Raw genomic sequence first — 20,268 nt, forward strand, 5'->3', positions numbered from 1 at the left:
GGTGGCTTTTCAGAGAAGATGCCATAGTGACTGAAGCGGCATGAGGCTGCTCACCCAGCAGCCTAGGTCCTCCCTCCCACTGCTGTCTCCCTGCTTTTCAGGGCCACCCTGCACTCCCGCCCTCACCCATGGAAGAAGGGTGGTGGGAGAGGAGCGCAAGGTATGAATGGGAGGTGTTCAGACTCCCCAGCAGCTAGAGGCTGCAGCGACAGGACAGGGTGCGACCAAGGGAGCTCAGGTCTCCACCCAGCCAGAAGAGCATCTCCAGCCCTCCTGCCACCCCTGCCCCCTGCCTTGGGAGGACCCAGGGATTGTTGTCACCTCTTCGTCTGACTCCTTGGAGGCCTGAAATTCTTCAGACTTCTGTTCAACAGGCTGCACATCCTGTCCAGAGTGGACTCTTCTACTGTCCCTGGAAGGCTGAGGAAGACACAGGCCTGGTTGGGACCTACGTGTGCCATCCTACCTCCTTGCTATTTCCAGCCTGACCTGGTTTCCTTGGGACAGTACCAAAACAGCGCCATCCAGCAAGCTAGAGCCCTCAAGCTTGCCAGAGGGACCAATACAACACACCATGCCCAGTTAAACTCAATTTCATGTTAAAAATGAATAGTTCTTAGAGGAAGTGTACTCATTACCTCACTCATGTAACTGTAACCCTCTGTATAGTAGCTTTACAATAAAAAAAAAAAAGAAAAAAAATGAATAGTTCTTGAATATATTGTCTGAAACATTTGGGATATGGAGGCAATAAAAAAATTATTTAGGATTAGGGCTGCAGCTCAGTGGTAAAGCTGTGTAGCATATATGAAGCCTTCATTTGTCACACACACACACACAATTATTCAGAATCTGAAATTCAATTTTTCTAGGCATCTAACATCTTACCAAAGCTACATGTAAACAGATTTTGCACACTGACTCCCTATAAATACAAGTTGAGTGTATATGGGGAGAATGGAATTGAGAGGACAATTTTTTTTTTTGTTTTTTATTGTAAAGATACTATACAGAGGGTTACAGTTACATGAGTGAGGTAATGAGTACACTTCCTCTTGAACATTGTTACCCCTTCCATTGTTTTCCCCCTACCATCCCCTCCCTCCCTCCCTTCCCCGAGGTTCTTTTTTTTTTTTTATTGTGATTAAGTGATTACATAATTTCCGGAAATTCACAGTATTGTGGAATAATGATGCTCATTTAAAGTCACAAGTTCATTCTAACTTTCCTGGAGCAAATTGTCTATCACAGTCTGTAATATATAACGGTGTTCACATGTTATATACCATATATGTGATCAGCAGCATGGGGATATTTAGTAGTGGTTCAACCAGATGAGTGGGAGTTCTTTGTTTCTTAAGGAGAGGACAATTTTTTAAGGATCTTACAAGTTTTTTTTTGTTTTGTTTTGAAAGCAGAAAACCTCCATTCTTGGTTATAGAAATGATCCGTCAAAGCCAGGCACAGGTGGTTCACATCTATAATACTCAGGAGGCTGAGGTCTGAGGATCCCAGTTTGAAGCCCCTAGTCAGTAAAGTCCATGGGACTTTTAATTAGCCAGCAAAGAACTGATAATGGAGATGTGGCACAAGTAGTAGAGCACCATCCTTGAACAAAAAACCTGAAAGCTAGAAGTCAGCGCCCAGGCCCTGAGCACAAACCCCAGCACCAGCACCATATAAGTCAGATGGACACAGAAGCAAATCAATGGAAAGAGTTGAGCGTCCATGACTCATGCCTGTAATCTTAGCTACTCAGAAGGCTGAGATCTAAGGATTGTGGTTCAATCCAAGCCCAAGCAGGAAAGTCCAGGGAGACTCTTAGCTCCAGTTAACCACCAGAAAACCAAAAATAGGCTCAGAAATGTGGCTCAGTGGTAGAGTGCTTGCCTAGCATGCATGAGTCCCTGGGTTCAATTCCCCAGTGCCACATAAACAGGAAAGGCTGAAAGTGGCACTGTGGCTCAAGGTAGAGTGTTAGTCTTGAGCACACAGAGGCTCAGGGACAGAGGACAGGCCCTGAGTTCGAGCCCCAGGACCACCAAAAAAAAAAAAAAAAAATTAATGGCTTGCCAGTCATGTAGTGTGATTACATGATAGGAACAAAGCTTAGTCTATGCCCAGTGGCTCTGAGAACCACCTGTCCTTGGGCCAGAGCCTCCTTAAGGCCAGTGGACCCCAAGGGACTTAAGACTAGATGCAGATGCAGGAGGCCGAGGGAGCTGCCCTAGATAGTGTTAACCATTAGGCCACATTGGTTACTAAACAGCAAATGGAGTAACAAGGACACTGGAATAAACTAGGGAGAAGGGAGCAATCTGACAAGTGGCTCATGCCTGTAATCTTAGCTACTCTGGAGGCTGAGATCTAAGTATCATGGTTTAAAGCCAGCCCAGGCAGGAAAGTCCGTGAGACTCTTATCTCCAATAAACCGTCAGAAAAATGGAAGTGGAACCATGGCTCAAAATGGCAGAACTGTGGCTTCAAGTAGTACAGTGCTAGCCTTAGGCAAAAGAGCTCAAGGAGAGTGCCTAGGTCCTGAGTTCTAGCCCCACATCCAAAGGACAAAGGGGTGGGGTCACCACAGACCAAGTGGGAGAATTGGCAGGAACTGGCATCTCTGAGCAGCTCCTAGAGGCCCCCGCAACACTCACTCCTGTGCTGAAGCCAGGCTAAGCCACAGCATGGGCCACAGGCTCCTTCCAAGAAAGCGGAGGCAGCAGAGCTGGCTCTGCAGGGAATTTGGTGGCACACCTCTCCCCAGGGTAGGAGATGGCTTAGCAGCCACAATCAAACCCAGTTTCTTTCCTATCCAGGCAGTCCTTCCTAGGATGGCCCAAATGATTAGAGAAGAAACAGATCTAAGAGTGGGGAAGGATGGACCAGGGCAAAGGGACGGCTTCAGTAATGTGGCTTAAAGAAGGCTGGGCATCCTGGGCTTTACACTGTCCATGCTGGCTTCCACCCAATGAAACAAGCAGTCTATGAGCAGAGAAACTCTTTAATCAAAACAAAACCCGTGTTCTCCTCCACCGCAAGGTCAGTTCCTCTGGGACGGGGTGAGATCCACTCCTGGACTCCCAAGTCCCACCCCGTCAGTCGAGGACCAGGGCTCCTCCACTATGGTCTAGTCAAGGACATCTTGCCTCACTCTGGCCAGGAGACTTGCTTGCAGAGCCAGACAGAGGATGGCGTTGAATGGACAGTCCAGGCCTCAGAGATGGCTCCAGCAGTGCCCACCAGGCTGGTACCCCTCCGGCCCCTCCCCCGCTCTTCAGTTTCTACTTCTGTGAAGTTGCAAACCAAAAGTGCAGCTGCATGGATATGGTGGGAGTCAGGGGACACAGAGAACTTTCCAATAGAATTGAGGAAAACGAGTGGTGGCGACAATTCCCCAGAGACAATGCGATAGCCTGCCCCCCACCCCCACCCCATTTCTACTCCTAGCACTTGCCTAGGCAGGGGTCCCACCGAACACAAGGAAGCTCAATGTGAAAGTCACCATCAGCCTTGCAGCTTCCTGGCATCTGGAGAGCTGCTTGGAAGTTTACTAGTGTCACTGTAAAATGTTGGTGGCACTGTGACCTTTGGATCCTCATTCCCAGGACTCTAGGTAGCTTATTTGTAAGAAACAGAAGTGGAGCCAGGTGCCGGTGTCTCACACCTGTAATCCTAGCTACTCAGGAGGCTGAGATTTGAGGATCTTGGTTTGAAGCCAGCCCAGGCAGGAATGTCCGAGACTCATCTTCAATAAACTACTCAGAAAAAGCTGGAAGTGTCTCTGTAGCTCAAGTGGTAGAGTGCTAGCCTTGAGCACAAAAGAGGCTCAGGGACAGTGCCCAGGCTGAGTTCAAGCCCTAGGAATAGCCAAAAAAGAAAAAGAAACAAGAGGTGGGTGACAAAAATGGGTGACTCCTGCCCTTACGCAAGGGACCAGCCAAGAGCCAAGCCTCAGCTTCCAGTGCACAGGGAGTCCATGGCACCCAGTGGCACCCTTTGTCCCTAGCAGCAGTGTTCCACCAGTCTGGCATTTGCAAAAGCTCAATACCAGAATACAGATGTATGATACACAGCTCCTACTGGGTGCCAGTGGCTCACATCTGTAATCCTAGCTACTCAGGAGGCTGAGATCTGAGGGTCATGGTTCAAAGCCACTCCAGGCAGCAAAGTCCATGAGATTCTTATCTCCAATGAATCACCAGGAAACCGGAAGTGGCAATGTGGCTCAGAGTGGCAGAGCGCTAGTCTTGAGCAAGAACTCAGGGACAGCCCTGTAACCAATAAAAACAAAACAAAACAAAACCCAAAACCCAAAACCAAAACCATAGTTCCTACTAGGAAGTATTTACAGTCTGAAACCCAGCCAAGGTTCCCTTAGAACTTGGGCTCTGTGGGCTCAATATCTATCTTCTTCCTGATGAGCAGAACTGTCTCCCAGCATTCTCTCTTGGGATTATCCACAGAATTGAATCCCAAACCTCTTTATATAGAACAGCTCCAGGCTAGTACCACTGCCACCAATAGAGAGCAACTAGAGACAGCCGGAAGCTGGTCATCCTCTTGGGGCCTGTTTCTGTCTGGGCTGGTTTGAGCAACCACGTCTACTTAAGAGCAGAGGTAGCCTCTCATATCCAGGCTGGAGCAGTAGGAAGGACAGCAGGACTGGTCAGGACACTGCTGAGAGAAATCAGCTCCAACCAGGGCCCAGTTCTGAAACCAAGACAGTTTCCCTGAGAGGCAAGACAGACAGGCTTCTCAGAGAGGCACCTAAAAGCTAGCAAAGCCAACAGAGGGGATGCCAGGTGTCTTTTCCACTGAAAGGGAAGTATATACAGAAGGGAAGGGAGAGTCTGACCAGTTTACCCCCACTTCATTTCATTCAACCAGGAGATTAAACTGCTCAGCAGCTTCAAACTCAGCATTCATGGCTGCAGCCCATTCATCCAGCTCCGATTTCTGAGAGGGAGGGGAGGGGAAGAGAAATGGGGCAAGTGAATGAAGAGGGCGGCCATGTTGGCTGAAGCATGTCACCCACATCCTGAAGGTGTTGCCTTCGCCCAAGAGCCAGAGCTAAGCCCTGTCCCTGTGCATCCTCCCACAAGGACATGTCTGATGCAGAGAAGGCCCGGCCCTCACTCACCAAGATCTCAGGCACCTTTTTCTTCTTCCGTTTCTCCTTCACGACAGGGGGAGAAATTCCAGGGAGTGTTGGGTCTGGGATCAGCGGCTTGGCAGGGGCCTTGGAGATGTCAGTTATTTTTGAACACACCACGGGTGAGACTCCAGACAAGTCTTCAAGGCTATCAAAGCCAAAGCAGGACCGGCAGCCAGGTGTGGAGGTGGAGCCAGGGGTCTGCAGGCGGCTGTAGGATCGCCTGACTTTCTTTGACATTTCCGTATCTCTAGCATCTAGTTCTTGCTGGTGGACAGAGCTGATGACGTTCAGGGTGGTCAGCACAGGTGTGGTGTTCGGGGTCATGGGGACAGGATTGATACTGAAGAGGTCCTCCTTAGTTGTCTCTTGGCAAGGAGGGTTATTCTCTTTCTCCAAGAAAAAGGCAATCTGTACCAGGAAAGGAGAGAATGCCTCCATGTTATACAGCCAGACCACTCCCTCCCAACAAGGCCCGAGGAGATTGAGGGGTAAAAGGATAAAGACTGCAGTCTGGTTACTCACACCTGTAATCCTAGCTACTCAGGAGGCTAAGATCTGAGGATCACAGTTTGAAACCAACCTAGGCAGAAAAGTCCAAAAGACTCATACCTCTAATTAACCAGCAATAAAAACCTCAAATAACCAGAAGTAGAGGTATCGCTCAAGTCATGGAGCGCCAGCCTTGAGTAAAAAGCTAAGGAGAGAACTCTGGCCATGAGTTCAAGCCCAAGTACCAGCACACACAAAAAGAAAGAAGAGGGGCTGGAAAGGTGGCTCAGGGGTAGAGTGCTTGCCTTGCATGCATGAGGCCTGGGTTCGATTCCTCCTGTACCACATAAGCAGAAAAAGCCAGAAGTGGTGCTATGGCTCAAGTGGTAGAGCACTAGCCTTGAGCTGAAGAGCTGAGGGACAGTGCCCAGGCCCCCAATTCAGGCCCCATGACTGACAAAAAAAAGAAAAAAGAGAGAGAGAGAAAGGAAAAGAAAGGAGATTGCTCTTGCAGAATCTACTTGTGACACATGTGCCCAGTACCCCCTCTCACTAGCTCACATGAGCTCCCTAATTATCTTCTATACCAGCTCAACAACCATTTGCTCTGTTCCTAGACTCGCCCTCAATGGTCCCTTTGTCATGCAGCTGCGAAAGACTCTTCCACATGTTCACTCAGTCACCACTAAGTACCTACTGCATCGTCTGTCCTGCACTGAGCACTGGGAGTACAGCAGGGAATGCAACCGAAAAGACATGGCACCACAGCCCTTCTTGTTCTAGTAGGGGAAAACCAGATAAGGAAAATGAGAAAAGAAAGCAGAACAGGAGAGAGAAATGAGGTTAGGGTTGTAGGCCTCACAGAGAAGGGGATATGAGCTACAACATGAAGCTGGGGAAGAGGTTGTGTAGATATCTGAAGTATTAGGAACAGCAGGAATAGGAGGTACAGAACCTTGAGGCCAGCTGGACACCAGGGGCTCCCACCTATAATCCCTGCTACTCAGGAGCCTGAGATGGGAAGATTGCCAAAGGTTTGAAGTTAGTCTGGGCAGGAAAATCTTCCCAGCAATTAACCAGCAAAAAGCTGGAAGTGGAGCTGTGGCTCAAGTGGCAAGAGTGCTAGCCTTGAACAAAGAAGAAGCTAAGGGTCCAGGTCCTGAATGCAAGGCCTAGCTAGTACTGACAAAAATAACAAAAACAGCCAAGTACTGGTAGCTCACGCCTGTAATCCTAGCTACTCAGGAGGCTGAGATCTGAGGATCATGGTTCAAAGCCAGCCGGGGGCAGAAAAGTCCCTGAGACTCTTTTTTGGTCAGTCGGTCGTGGGGCTTGAACTCTGGGCTTGGGCCCTGTCCATGTGCTCTTCAGCTCAAGGTGAGCGCTCTACCATTAAGCTACAGCGCCACTTCCGGTTTACTAGTGGTTTATGGGAGATGAGAGTCTCACGGACTTTCCTGCCCCAGCTGGGGCTGGCTTTGGACTGAGATCCTCAGATCTCAGCCTCCTACATAGCTAGGATTACAGGCGTGAACCACTGCCGGGCTTCCCTGAGACTTTTTTTTTTTTTTAATTTTTTTTTTTGTCGGTCGTGGGGCTTGAACTCTGGGCGCTGTCCCTCAGCTCTTCAGCTCAAGGCGAGCGCTCTACCACTTGAGCTACAGCGCCACTTCCGGTTTTCTGGTGGTTTATTGGAGATAGGAGTTTCATGGTCTCTCCTGCCCGGGCTGGCTTTGAACCTCGATCCTCAGATCTCAGCCTCCTGAGTAGCTAGGATTACAGGCGTGAGCCACCAGCGCCCGGCTCTCCCTGAGACTCTTTATCTCCAATAAACCACTCAGAAAACTGGAAGTGGCACTGTGGCTCAAGTGGTAGAGCGCTCACCTTGAGCTGAAGAGCTGAGGGACAGCGCCCAGGCCCAGAGTTCATAGTTATCCTTTTTTTTTTTTTTAGATCTGGATGACTGCTTGGCTGTAGAGGATGATCAAAAAGTAATCAAGAGGCCCTGTTCTGTTTAGCATCCCATTTCCTAAGAACTATAGGTCTGATTTCTCCAGAAACTTGAGGCTAGGAAATCTCTCTCATCTTTTTTGTTTGTGGACCTTGACTTGGCCTCCGCACTGTCCTGGAGTTTTTTCTCTCAAGGATAGCTAGCACTCTATCACTTTGAGCCATACCTCCACTTCCAGTTTTCTGGTGGTTCATTGGAGATAAGAGTTTCATGGACTTTCCTGTCCAGGCTAGCTTTTTAAACCATGACCCTCAGGTCTCAGCCTTCTGAGTAGCTAGGATTACAGGTGTGAGACACCGCACCTGGCTGCCTTTTTTGTGGGGAGGCAGTACTGGAGTTTGGTTTCAACCTCTTGTTAGGCAGGCACTCTACCGCTTGAACCGCTTTTCCAACCCCCCTTCTTTGTCAGTCATGGGGCTTGAACTCTGGGCTTGAGTGCTATCCCTCAGGTCTTCAGCTCAAGGCTAGCGCTCTACCACTTGAGCTACAGTGCCACTTCCAGTTTTCTGGTTGTTTATTGTAGATAAGAATTTCACGGGGGCTGGGAAGATGGCTCAGTGGTAAAGCGCTTGCCTTCAATGCATGAGGCCCTGGGTTCGATTCCCCAGCACCACATAAGAAAAAAAACCAGAAGTGGCGCTATAGCTCAAGTGGTAGAGCGCTAGCCTTGAGCTGAAGAGCTGAGGGACAGCGCCCAGGCCCAGAGTTCAGGCCCCACGACCGGACCCAAAAAAAAAAAAAAAAAGAATTTCATGGACTTTCCTGTCCAGGCTGGCTTTGAACTGATTTCCTCAGATCTCAGCCTCCTGAGTAACTAGGATTACAGGTGTGAGCCACTGGCGCCTGGCTCCAGCCCCTTTTTGTGTTGGTTTTTTAGATAGGATGTTGCTTTATGCTGGCCTGAACTGTGATCCTCCTGGTGCTTCCCTGTGTGGCTAGGATGTCAGGCACACACCATCACATCTGTACCTAGCGATTGGTCAAGATGGAGTCTCAAAAAAAAAAATTTTTTTTTGCCTATGCTGGCTTCAAACCACATTTTTCCAATTTCTGCCTCCCAAGTGGCTAGAATTATAGGCGTGAGCAATTACCTGGCTAGAAGTGTCTTTCTTTGGTGACCAGTTTACCTCCTTGTATTAAACTACAGGAGTCATTGGATTTGTCCTGCTTCCACGGTGCCTTGGCCTCCAGAGAGCGCCATGTCAGATTTCTTGTATGTTAATTCAGTAAGTACTTACTGAGCACCTCCAACATGTGGGACTCTGCTATGGGTGTTGGACAAAAGCAGGGTCAGCCAGGCAGGTGAAGACTCCTGCTCTCAAGACTCCCAACACTTCTGCCTGGGACATGAATGAGTCAGCCAGCAGCCGGGCCAGAGAGGAGCATTGCTGTACTGGAACTAAAAGACAGCATGGTAATGATACCAGCGGAGGAAAGCAGGGCTGATCTGGACTCCATAGCAAGGGACAGCCTTCCACCTTGGAGCTGAGTGTGAGGTTCTGAGGAGCCAGCATGTAAAGCTCTAAACCCCACATGCAGATAAACCTTAACTATTCACAGCCTTGGCCTGGCTTCCTTGGTCTCAGCAAATTCCTTTCCAGTAGCCTACCAAGCACCCTGTAATACCAGCCTCCAACCCATAACTTCATCTTTAAGCTTACTTTAGCCACACTGGTATTTTGTTGTTTTTGCAATGTAGGGGCCTCATCCTGTTAGGCAGGTGCTTTACCACTAGAGCCAGGCCCCTAGCCCTTTTGCTTTTTTTAGTTCCTTTTTGACATAGGGTCCTGTGGGTTTTTGTTGTTGTTGGCGGAGGTCTTGAACTACACCTCCGACTTCTGCCTCTTGAATAAGTAGGATGACAGGTGTGAGCCCCTCCTTGTTTGTTCTTTGATGTCTGGTATATTTTGGCCTTAAGGGTTTTTTTTTTTTTGGGAGGGTCGGTCGTGGGGCCTGAACTCTGGGAGATAGAGGTCCTAGTTCTCAAGATATTTAGGTTCATAGAGAGGAGAGAAAAGTCAACAAACATGAAAACTAGTACACTATCAGATGTTAAGGCCTATGGAAAATTCCACAGAGAAATCTAACAATGATAGGGTAAGGGTGCATAGGGAAGGTGTGTTGAAGCGCAGCCCAGCGGATCAGATGGCAGTATGGAGAGCAGGGGGAGTGGGGCACCTTCCTGCCTATTACCTTAGGCTCTCATCATCTCACTTCAGGATTCCTGGACATCATATTCTTCTACCTGATCTGTAGTCTCAGCTTTCCAGCCACTCACACAGTACCTAGGAGGCTCTTTCCATAACATTCAAGCTTGACTTGGTCACTACCTTGCTTAAAGCATTCCAAAGGCCGGTCAGGAGCATCTCAGTGATAGAGCACCTGATGAGCATACACGGAGGTTCCTGGGTTCTCAATGGAGGTCGAGAACAAAATAGCTCTCGAAACTGCTCATAGGCCCAAGGATGAAACTCAAGCTCCTCAACATGGCTTTTCTGACTCATTCACATCTTCTCTGTTAGCATGCTCTCCTAACCAGGTGGGCTTCAGATACCTAACAAATTGCTACTCACCAAACCTCAGTTTTTCTTTGGACTCCAGATCCCTGACAACATGGCTTCCTTTGCCCAGAATACCCTTACTTATCTCAAAGATTTCATCAGATGCCACAGCGCCACTTCCGGTTTTCTAGTGGTTTATTGGAGCTAAGAGTCTCTGAGCCTCCTGAGTAGCTAGGATTACAGGTGTGAGCCACTGGCACCCGGCTGATGTGCTTCTTTAGTGAAACATCCAATGAAGCAGCTGGTCTGGATTAGGTACCATCAGAGCTTCCAGAATTTCCTTACAACAACCCTTAGCACACAATGTTGCAACCCCTTGGTTATGTCTTTCTCATTTGTAAGCCTCGGGAATTTTTCTGCATCACTTAACATTTCTAATTCATTATAATCTTCAGATTTTCTACTACTGAAACATCCTTAATATCAAGTTCTAAAACTATAAAACCACCATGCACAAAACTCCTAACAGCCATAAATAAAAACAAGCTGGGTGCCGGTGGCTCACGCCTGTAATCCTAGCTACTCAGGAGGCTGAGATCTGAGGATCACGGTTCAAAGCCAGCCTGGGCAGGAAGACCATGAGACTCTTATCTCCAATAAACAACTAGAAAACTGGAAGTGGTGCTGTGGCTCAAGTGGTAGTGCTCAGTTTGAGTTGAAGAGCTGAGGGACAGAGCCCAGGCCCAGAGTTCAAGTCCCATGACCACCACTACCAACAACAACAAATTGGGATAGAGCCAGGTGCCAGTAGTTCACAGTGCAGTTCATAACCAGCCTGGGCAGGAAAATCTTGTGAGCCATTTATCTCCAATTATCCACCAAAAAAAAAAGCAGAAGTAGAGCTCTGATTCAAATGGTAGAGTGCTAGTCTTGAGCAAAAAAATGCTCAAGGATAGCACCCAAACCTTGAGTCTAAGCCCCAGGACTAGCGCGCACGCGCACACGCACGCACGCACGCACGCGCGCGCGCACACACACACACACACACACAAAGTTTAAAAACTGGGTTAGAGGCTGGGAGTATGGCTTAGTGGTAGAGTGCCTGCCTAGCATGCATGAAGCCCCAGGTTCGATTCCTCGGTACGACATAAACAGTAAAAGGCAGAAGTGGCCCTGTGGCTCAAGTGATAGAGTATTAACCTTGAACAAAAAGCTCAGGGACTGCACTCAGGCCCAAAGTTCAAGCCTCAGAACTGGCCAAAAGAAAAAGAGAAGGAAAAAGAAACCTGGGTTAGACAGTGTACAGAATGGTTAGGAAATAGCTCACTCAGCTTTTTATGGAAAATAGTAGAAATACACAGGGCAAAAAGAGCTAAAAACCTGCCTAGGTAAGTCCTGATGTCAAACTTCAGTACCTCCAAAAAAAAAAAAAAACCTTCAGTACCTCCAAACAAATAAACAAAATTGAACAAACAAATCAGGTCTGCAAGAAATAATCCTAGATTAGAAATGCCCGAGGGTGTTCAAAGGCAGATTGTTTCAGAATATTGCAAAAGAGTTTCCTAGGAAAACGTAATCACCCAGAATACCCTTGGATCTTCCCCAACCAAGCAGATGGCAATGAACTTACCCTAGGGCTCCTGCGAGTCGAGGGGGCCCCTGGGATCTGTGGGGACAACAGCAATTGATTAATTTGCTGGTACTCACTCTTGACCTCCCAGACAGTCCACTCCCTTAGCCCTCACCTCTACAGCATGAGCCACAATCTTCTTCAAGACAATGGGCTTTCTGACTGGAGCTGCTTGAGGAGCCTGGGAAAGAGGAGCGATCATGAGATTTACATTAGTCCGGGCTCTAGGGCAGTAGTCAAGAAACCTTGAACAACTCACCTTCTGCCAGATTTCAGGAAGGACCTTCGGGAGATCGGAACCTGATTTCCGCTGGGACTTGCGCACGGGCTTAGGAGATGCGGTCTTAGACTCTAAAAAAGGGAAGGGGGGGGGAAGAAATGCTCGTGTGTGTGTGTGTCAGAGAGGAGAATATTCTATATCCTAGAGTCTAGAGACAAATTTTGGAAAAGGCAAGAGGTTTCCAACCAAGCTCTGGGGGAGGGGCGGAGCGCCATCTCCGGAGAGACAAGTTTCCTTCGGCGGCAGGGGAAGGCGCGTGTGTTCCCCAAACGGCTGGGCCCCTCCGCTTACCGGAACTTTGAGAGGCCCCTCCGGACCGCGTTCGCCTCGAAGACATATCTGCCGCCGGTCTAGATCACCGCCGCGGCCAACACCCGCTCGCGCAGGGGAAGGAGGACGAGCTTCTGCGACGGCTGCTGCCGAAAACGTTCAAATTACCCGCCCAGATGGGGAGGAAGCGGAAGTGACGACAGACAGGAAGACCGCGACGCTAGGACGCTCATTTTATTTACCCACCCCACGTCTGGCGTCAGCGGGGGGCGTGGCCAGGGGTTCGATGGCGTCATCTCCGCGCGCCGCACCCGGAAGAGACGTGGCAGCGGAGATAATCCGAGCGGCCAGAGCTGTGGGAGGCAGAGTTAGAGCTACGGCTGAACGCAGTCCCTGTCCGTCCGCCCCTCGAACCGGCGCTCGCGCCCATCGGGACGGGTGGTGCGGCAGATCAGTAAGACGAAGAATGGGGGGGGGGTCTGTCGGGCGGAGGGGCGGGGCTCGAGGGGGTGGGGCCCAGGAGGGCCCCTAGGGGCGGGGCCGGTGGTTTCGGAGAGGCCAGGCCCGGGGCTGGGTGCTGGAAGAATGTGGAGACACCGGAGGCTGGATTTGTGCAGGGGGCGGGGCTCTACGTGGGTTGGGGCAGGGGGCTGGAATTTGGCCTAGGGGAGAATGAGACGTCGTCTTGGGAAGTTAGAAGTGGAAACGAACTGAGTGGGTGAGAACGAAGTGGCAGCCAGTAGAACCTGGCTTCCTACCAACTCAAGCCCATTCCCCAGGGTCGGTCATGGGACTTTGCAAGTGCCCCAAGAGAAAAGTGACCAACCTGTTCTGCTTCGAACATCGAGTCAACGTCTGCGAGCACTGCCTGGTAGCCAACCACGCCAAGGTGAGACATTTAGGACAACGACCGAGCAGAGCATTGGGTGGGCTGGCATCATTGGCTTCCTCCAAGTCCATGAGAGGTGCCGTGCACTTGAATGTAAGCTCCACAGGAGCTAGAGCTTAGTTGATTTTGCTGACTGCTTACATCCCCAGCCCGTAAGACAGTCTTAGAACACAGTAGGTGCTCAGTAAACCAAAGGATGTGTCTTTTGTTATATAAGAGGCAGTTGAACCTTGTAGTGGTAGGGAGGAGCTGGGGCTCCAGTTGTGACATTTCTCTCCTACTCCAGTGCATCATCCAGTCCTACTTGCAGTGGCTCCAAGATAGTGACTACAACCCTAATTGCCACCTATGCAACACACCGCTGGCCAGCCGGGAGACAACACGCCTCATCTGCTATGGTGAGACCTAGCTACCCCGCAGGGATCAGCATGGTCCCAGGAAACAGTGTGGTGACTGGTTTTCAGGTCCCCTCTAGCGGTGGGACAATCTTTCAAGCCTGAAGACCAGACACACCCGCTACCCCCAGATTCTTTTTTTTTTTTTTTTTTGCCAGTCCTAGGGCTTGAACTCAGGGCCTGGCACTATCCCTGAGCTTCTTTTGCTCAAGGCTAGCACTCTACCACTTGAGCCACAGCACCACTTCTGGCCTTTTTTGTTTACATGCTACTGAGGAATCAAACCCAGGGCTTCATGCATGCTAGGCAAGTACTCTACTGCTAAGCCACATTCCCAGACAAATGCCCCATTCTGTTCCTTTAAGGTCACTTTCCTGCTGTAGAAACTTAGGTAACTCATTTTCCATTTCTAAGCCTTAGTGGCTTTCTTAAGAATAAAGCTATTACATCTTTCCCTGCCAGTTCCAGAGCCAGTCAGACTTGTGGAGATGGTTTTAGCCATGAACTGACTTTGTGAAATAGCTAGCCATGCCCCTGGAGCTTTCAGGTCTTGTTGCTGAGTCTAAGACTAAATAGGAGTTTCCCATGTAAAAGTTAGCTAAAGAGCTGGGCACCAGTGGCTCACACCTGTAATCCTAGCTACTCAGGAGGTTGAGATCTGAGGATCACAGTTTGAAGCCAGTCTGCTCAGGAAAGTCCATAAGATTCTCATTTCCAATTAAAAGCCAAAAAAGCTAGAAGTTGAGCTGTTCCTCAAGTGATAGGATGCTAGCCTTGAGCAAAAAAGCTCAGGGACAGTGCCTAGGCCCTTAGTTCAAGCCCCAGGACCAACACAGACACCAAAAAAAGTTAGCTGAAGGGAGTCAACAGTCACATATGGCATGAACTTGACCTGAAGCTAGTATAAGAGCCTTAGCTTCATTTCAGCTGTGGGGTTTGAACTCAGGAGTTATACTTGCTGGGCTGTTATTTTACTACTTGAGCCAGGCCTTCACTCCTGATTTTTAGCTGGTTATTTTGGAAATAGAGGATCAAACCAAGATCTTCCAAATTTCAACCTCCTGAGCAGCTAGGATTACATACATGAGCCACTAGTGCCTGGCTTCAACATCTTTTTTTTTTTGCCAGTCTTGAGGCTTGAACTCTGGGCCTGGGCTCCTTTTGCTCAAGACCAGCCCGCTACCACTTGAGCTACAGTGCCATTTCTGGCTTTTTCTGTGAGTAATTGGAGATAAGAGTCTCACGGACCTTCCTGCCCAGGCTGGCTTTGAACTGCAATCCTCAGGTCTGAGCCTCCTGAGCAGCTAGGATTACAGTTTTTTGTTGTTGTTGTTGTTGTTGTTTTTAATTGTAGCTGGTGCAACAGAGGCAGCTGCATGAATGCTTTCTCAATTTTTTTTTTTTTTCCTTGGGTCCAGTCGTGGGGCCTGAACTCTGGGCCTGGGCACTGTCCCTCAGCTCTTTACCTCAAGGCTAGCACTCTACCACTTGAGCCACAGCACCACTTCCAGCTTTTTCTATGTATGTGATAGTAAGGATTCGAACCCAGGGCCTCATGCATGCAAGGGAAGTGCTCTACCACTGAGCCACCTTCCCAGCCCTGCTTTCTCAATTTGAGAAAACATATATACTATCATGGATTTAATTTAATGTGCATTGTGTCCTATGTGTTCATTAGTATGTGTGGGTTAGTGAATGGGCAAATGTGTATATGAACGTGGGAATGCAAGTGTGTTGTGCACATGCAAGGATAACACATAGGTAACAGGGCTTACTGGTAACAAACGTAGAAATACTGCTATGCATACAAAAGTATATGGGTGTAGTGGAGATCTAGGGAATGAAGCATGTGTTTATGTATTTATAAGCACAAAAACATTTGGGCCTAGGGGTATGTGTATGGACATGTGTGTTTGTGTGTGTATTTAGGAACCTTTAATGAAAGAATTATTAATTAGTCATTAGTCCAAAGGTTGTGATGAGTGCAGGCCTAGAGAGGGACTCTGAAAGGCATTTTCCTATTTACCGCTTGCGGAATGGCCAGTTTCATTGCACCTATCTTGATTACTTAGTAAAGAGGTAGGAAGATTGTGGCAAGGCTGGCCCAGGCAAAAGCTTGAGACTCTATCTGAAAAACAAATAGCAAAAGGGAGTGTGGCTCAAGTGGTAGGACACCTGACAGACAATGCAAGACCCTGAGTACTGCCAAAAAATAAATAAATTAAGCCTCAAGGAACACTGATAAAATGGACCTGGATTGAGGAGGGGAAAGAGAGGCCCTGGGCATGTGTTTGTATCCATTCATTCCTGAAATTGGTTGGGGCCACTGCTGGCCAGGGGCCTGAAGAGACTCTTCTTCATGTCTCTCCTCCCTTACTCTACGGATCCTAAGATCTCTTCCACTGGGCCTGCCTCAATGAACGTGCTGCTCAGCTTCCCCGAAACACAGCGCCTGCTGGCTACCAGTGTCCCACCTGCAATGGCCCCATCTTCCCCCCAGCCAACGTGGCTGGCCCTGTGGCCTCTGCACTGAGAGAGAAGCTGGCCACAGTCAACTGGGCCCGAGCAGGACTGGGCCTCCCTCTGGTGAGAGTCCTATCTGTCTGATCGTCTGTTGACCTTGGGCCTCACCTGAGCCTGATGGATGGGTAGGGGAGCACTGGGTAGGCTAGTGACCCAAACTCTTTTCTCCAGATTGATGAGGTGGCAAGCCCAGAACCCGAACCCCTCAATTCTTCCGACTTCTCTGACTGGTCCAGCTTTAATGGTAAGTAGAGCCTCTACTTGCTTCCTGGGCTCTTGCCTCCCTGTTCCTCTGACAGCTCTCTCCCTGCCCCCAGCCTCCAGTCCTCCCAGACAAGAGGAGCGAGACAGTACTCCTGCCGCCCCAGCCTTCTACAACCAGGCTCCTCGGCCCCCTCCTTCTCCCAGCCGACTGGAGCAGCACACAGTCATACACATGGACAGTCCAGAGCCCTTGTCTCATGGTGAGCCGCCCCCACTTAGAGGGACTCTTCCTCACTCACAGCCATTTCCTTCCCACAATGCCAAGAGGTTCTCTAAAGCTGGGAAGGCTGGGAGATCCCCCCTATCCAGGGCCCTGAGCCTGCTAATGCTGGTGTCTTCACCCCTGCAGCCCCTCGGAAGGTGTATGACACACGGGATGACAACCGAGCATCAGGCCTCCATGGGGATTGTGATGATGACAAATACCGCCGCCGGCCTGCCCTGGGCTGGCTGGCACAGCTGCTCAGGTACAGAGGCGTCAGGCGAGGTGGGATGCCAGGAAGTGGAGGAGAGGCCTGAGGCTAGTGCATGCCAGTGGCACTTGCTCTGAGCACTCATGGTATCCTAGGCCTCAGCTGAGCTGTATCTTTGCCTCCTATGGGAGATTTGGCCTCAAGGCTCCTCCTTGCCTTCTGATCACCTTCTGATCTTTGTAACTATTCCCGGTGCCTGATGCATTGCAGTTTTCAGAACAGTTGTGTGCCTGGTTTGAGCTGCATAGTCCCCTGAATGGTGGGTCATGCCTATGACACCAAGCCCAAGGATGGTGCCATAGGGCTGCTGGGGGCGTGGGCCTGACCTCACTTTCTCCTCATTCCCTCCTAGGAGCCGGGCTGGATCCCGGAAGCGACCACTGACCCTTCTTCAGCGGGCCGGGCTGCTTCTACTGCTGGGACTTCTGGGCTTCCTGGCCCTCCTGGCCCTCATGTCCCGCCTGGGTCGGGCTGCAGCTGACAGCGATCCCAATCTGGACCCACTCATGAACCCTCACATCCGTGTGGGGCCCTCCTGAGTTCTTGCTGTGGCTGGGCCAACCTAGGACCTGGGGTCCTGAGGAGGGAAGGCCGGAAGGCCTGGGGCTCTTCTTTGCTCGACTCCCTCTAGCCTGAGACACTAAGATCCCAGGCCCAGACCAAGCCTACCGGAGTGTGTTCAGGCTGGGCCTGGAGTCCCATAGGTCAAGCTTTTGTCTTAACCTGCCTCCCCCTGAGTCTCCAGCCTCCCACCCACCCCTTGAAGGACCAACAGGTGCAAATAAAAACAGACTTTATTTAAAAAAAAAAAAAAAAGCCACCCAAGCAGCCTTTTCTTCTCCCTTCTTTCAGCCCTGTCCCCAGGCCTCAGTGGTTCTCCTCCCGGTATTGGATGGACAGAAACTCCAGAGACAGACGGTTGAAGAACATGATTCCATTGAGCACTAAGTAGAGGAGAGGACCCATAAAATCCCAACACTTCTCAGGGTTCCAAGACTGGCCCTCATACTAGTGTCCCCCTACCCATCCCCACCCCCACCAACTCACTCAGGCTGATCATGGCAAACCACTGGAAATTCTTGTTGTCTGTCATCTCTGCAAAGAGTGACCCCATAGCAGCCCAGCAGATGCTGATCACATGGGAGAACTGTAGGCCAACCCAATAGGAGAGCAGGCCCCTGACACAACGGGCAAGTTTCCATCCACCCCCACCCCCACCCCTGCCAGCCCCTCTGCTGCTGCCCGGCCTACGATCAGGACGATTGTGTACTGGAAGCTCATGCGGTCGTAGTGGTGGGTGAAGTAAAAGTTGTTCAAGTCACTGGCAAAGACACTCAGGTGGATGAAGAAGAGCCCCAGGGCAACCGCACTGAGCGACATTCCTTGTGGAAAGTAGAGCACAGCGAAGCGGTCCCGCCACCGCATAGCGTCCTCAGTGCACCACCCTCAGTGGGGACACAAGTCTGGCGGAAAACTGAAGGAAGCAGGCACTTTCCAGGAAAAACGCAGCAAAACCCTGCCCTTCTGTCCTGGAGTAGCAATGGGATTCCAGAGCCAGGAGAACATTGGATGGAGGAGCCAAGATTCTAGAACACCATCTGATTCTAGCAAACAACCAGAGTGCATCATGGGTGGCCGGGAGTGCTCTGGATTGTGGAGTGCCTCGTGCGTGGCTGGGAGAACTCCGGTAGAACAGACCCGTGGGGACTCGTGGTGTTGGCGAGGAGGTGGCAGCCGTGGCAGCCTACCCTCTGCATGTTGTGGAGTCTCAGCAACCCTGCAAAGGAAGCATGGGCTCCTTGTATGGATGCAGGAGGAGCTTAGAAACATTGAGGGTGACCAGATCCAGGGCTGCAGCAAGTGGTGGGCAGGTGAGACTAGGACCCAGGTGGAGAACACAAGGCATGCTCGGGTGAGAGATTTGTACCAAATCCCAGATTATCCCTATTGGGGTAGAACTCAGGGGAAAGAAGAAACAATATATTATCCACTGTCCTCACACCGCTATGCCTCTCCCTCCGCAGTTCACTCCCTAGGTATGGCTTTTCCATCCTTTCCCCAAGTGTTCCTTAGGACCAGTGCTGGCCAGCTTTTCCCTCCCTCTATCTCCAGATTCTCAGCCTTTTCTGTGTGCATACGTCCATCACACCAGGGGTCCCATGAGAACGTGAAGGATGCTGGCTTTAAGCCTATTTTTTTTTTGTTTGTTTTTGCTTTTGTCAGTCATGGGGCTTGAACTCTGGGCCTGGGCGCTTTCCCTGAGCTCTTCAGCTCAAGCCAAGCTCTGTACCACTTGAGCCACAGGGCTACTTCCAGTTTTCTGGTGGTTAATTGGACATGAGTCTCACAGACTTTCCTGCCCAGACTGGCTTTGAACCACGATCCTCAGATCTCAGCCTCCCGAGTAGCTAGGGTTACAGGCATGAGCCACCAGCACCCAGCTGCCTGTTTTATTCTTGATGCAGGTAGATTGTTTTACTTGGGCTTTCAGAGCCAGTGAGCCACAGTGAGTCCACTCTGAAGATTCATCCTACCCAAAGCTGGACAGCAGGGACAGATACAAACCAGGAAGAAGGAAATTTCCTTTATAGACTTGTGAACTCCAAGGCAGTCAACAGAAGGCAGAAAATGGCATGATGTATAGGGACACATAAGTTCCTGGGAATGAAGTAGGAAAGAAGTCTCCTCCTGAACAGCAGAATTAGATTCTGCAATCACTGCCCCACTCTGCCATCAGTCAGAACACTTCCTCAGCCCCCTCATACTAACCTTATCATTAGGGTCCAGTTCACTCATTTGGGGACTAGGAATGGAACTCAGGGCCTTGAGCATGCCAGGCAAACACTATACTACAAAGCTAAGCTACGGTTGAATATCTGGTTTGTCCCCTGACCTGTACAGCACTATAATCTCCAAAGTCTCACATTAATTGGGCTATGATGTTTAGAAGAGAAGTCTTAAGGAAGTGACTGGATTAGAACATTTGGGTAACAGCCCTATGGTTGAATCTTGGTGGCTTTAGGAGACCACATAGATTAAGAGGTGCACAGGTAGTATGATGTCATGGAAGGGGTCCTTGACAAAGCCTGTGCTATTTGGACTTCCAGCATCCACAATAAACTATAAAGTAGCCCACTTTAGGTATTTTGTTAAAGTAATGAAACATTAGTTCACTCTAAAGGGATGATGCCCCAGTGTCTAGCCATCAAGTGTTTGCCTCTGAACTCTCATTTAAATACAGATGAATTTTCTCAACTCAGTGTTATTTCACATATGATTCAAGTAACATATGAATTGTAAGGAAAAAGACCACCCGCAGACTGGGGACGACCTAAATCTTCCTGTAACTTTTCCTCTACAGAGGTGACCCTTTCACTAATGTAGTAAG

General features: G+C 49.8%; 3 protein-coding genes across 5 annotated transcripts; 1 reads left to right on the top strand and 2 right to left on the bottom strand.

Annotated features, from left to right (window-relative positions):
* Nucleotides 1-4,261: 4,261 nt before the first annotated feature.
* On the bottom strand, nt 4,262-12,487 carry LOC122105015 (sororin-like). The gene is made up of 6 exons (XM_042676104.1): nt 12,358-12,487; nt 12,046-12,137; nt 11,902-11,967; nt 11,787-11,822; nt 5,141-5,563; nt 4,262-4,956 (listed from the first exon to the last, which is right to left on the bottom strand). Exons 1-6 carry the CDS (start codon nt 12,401-12,403, stop codon nt 4,876-4,878), a joined length of 744 nt encoding a protein of 247 aa, XP_042532038.1. The 5' UTR covers nt 12,404-12,487; the 3' UTR covers nt 4,262-4,875.
* A 141-nt stretch (nt 12,488-12,628) lies between these two features.
* Zfpl1 (zinc finger protein like 1) lies at nt 12,629-17,674 on the top strand. 2 transcript variants are annotated; one of them, XM_042676529.1, is made up of 8 exons: nt 12,629-12,790; nt 13,116-13,225; nt 13,512-13,623; nt 16,013-16,206; nt 16,315-16,387; nt 16,443-16,607; nt 16,757-16,874; nt 17,233-17,674. In XM_042676529.1, exons 2-8 carry the CDS (start codon nt 13,124-13,126, stop codon nt 17,417-17,419), a joined length of 951 nt encoding a protein of 316 aa, XP_042532463.1. In that variant the 5' UTR covers nt 12,629-12,790; nt 13,116-13,123; the 3' UTR covers nt 17,420-17,674. The 2 variants fall into 2 exon arrangements, with proteins under 2 accessions (XP_042532463.1, XP_042532464.1); XM_042676530.1 differs by having other exon boundaries at nt 12,630-12,790; nt 16,461-16,607; nt 17,233-17,673.
* Nucleotides 17,599-19,094, bottom strand: Tmem262 (transmembrane protein 262). 2 transcript variants are annotated; one of them, XM_042676533.1, is made up of 3 exons: nt 18,132-19,094; nt 17,951-18,027; nt 17,599-17,824 (listed from the first exon to the last, which is right to left on the bottom strand). In XM_042676533.1, the coding sequence occupies exons 1-3, from the start codon at nt 18,303-18,305 to the stop codon at nt 17,599-17,601; spliced, it is 477 nt and encodes a 158-aa protein (XP_042532467.1). In that variant the 5' UTR covers nt 18,306-19,094. The 2 variants fall into 2 exon arrangements, with proteins under 2 accessions (XP_042532467.1, XP_042532466.1); XM_042676532.1 differs by having other exon boundaries at nt 17,748-17,824; nt 17,928-18,027.
* Nucleotides 19,095-20,268: the final 1,174 nt, after the last annotated feature.

The sequence above is a fragment of the Dipodomys spectabilis genome, unplaced genomic scaffold, assembly GCF_019054845.1.
Source record: "Dipodomys spectabilis isolate Male_0828 unplaced genomic scaffold, ASM1905484v1 ptg000030l, whole genome shotgun sequence".
Classification (NCBI taxonomy): domain Eukaryota; kingdom Metazoa; phylum Chordata; class Mammalia; order Rodentia; family Heteromyidae; genus Dipodomys; species Dipodomys spectabilis.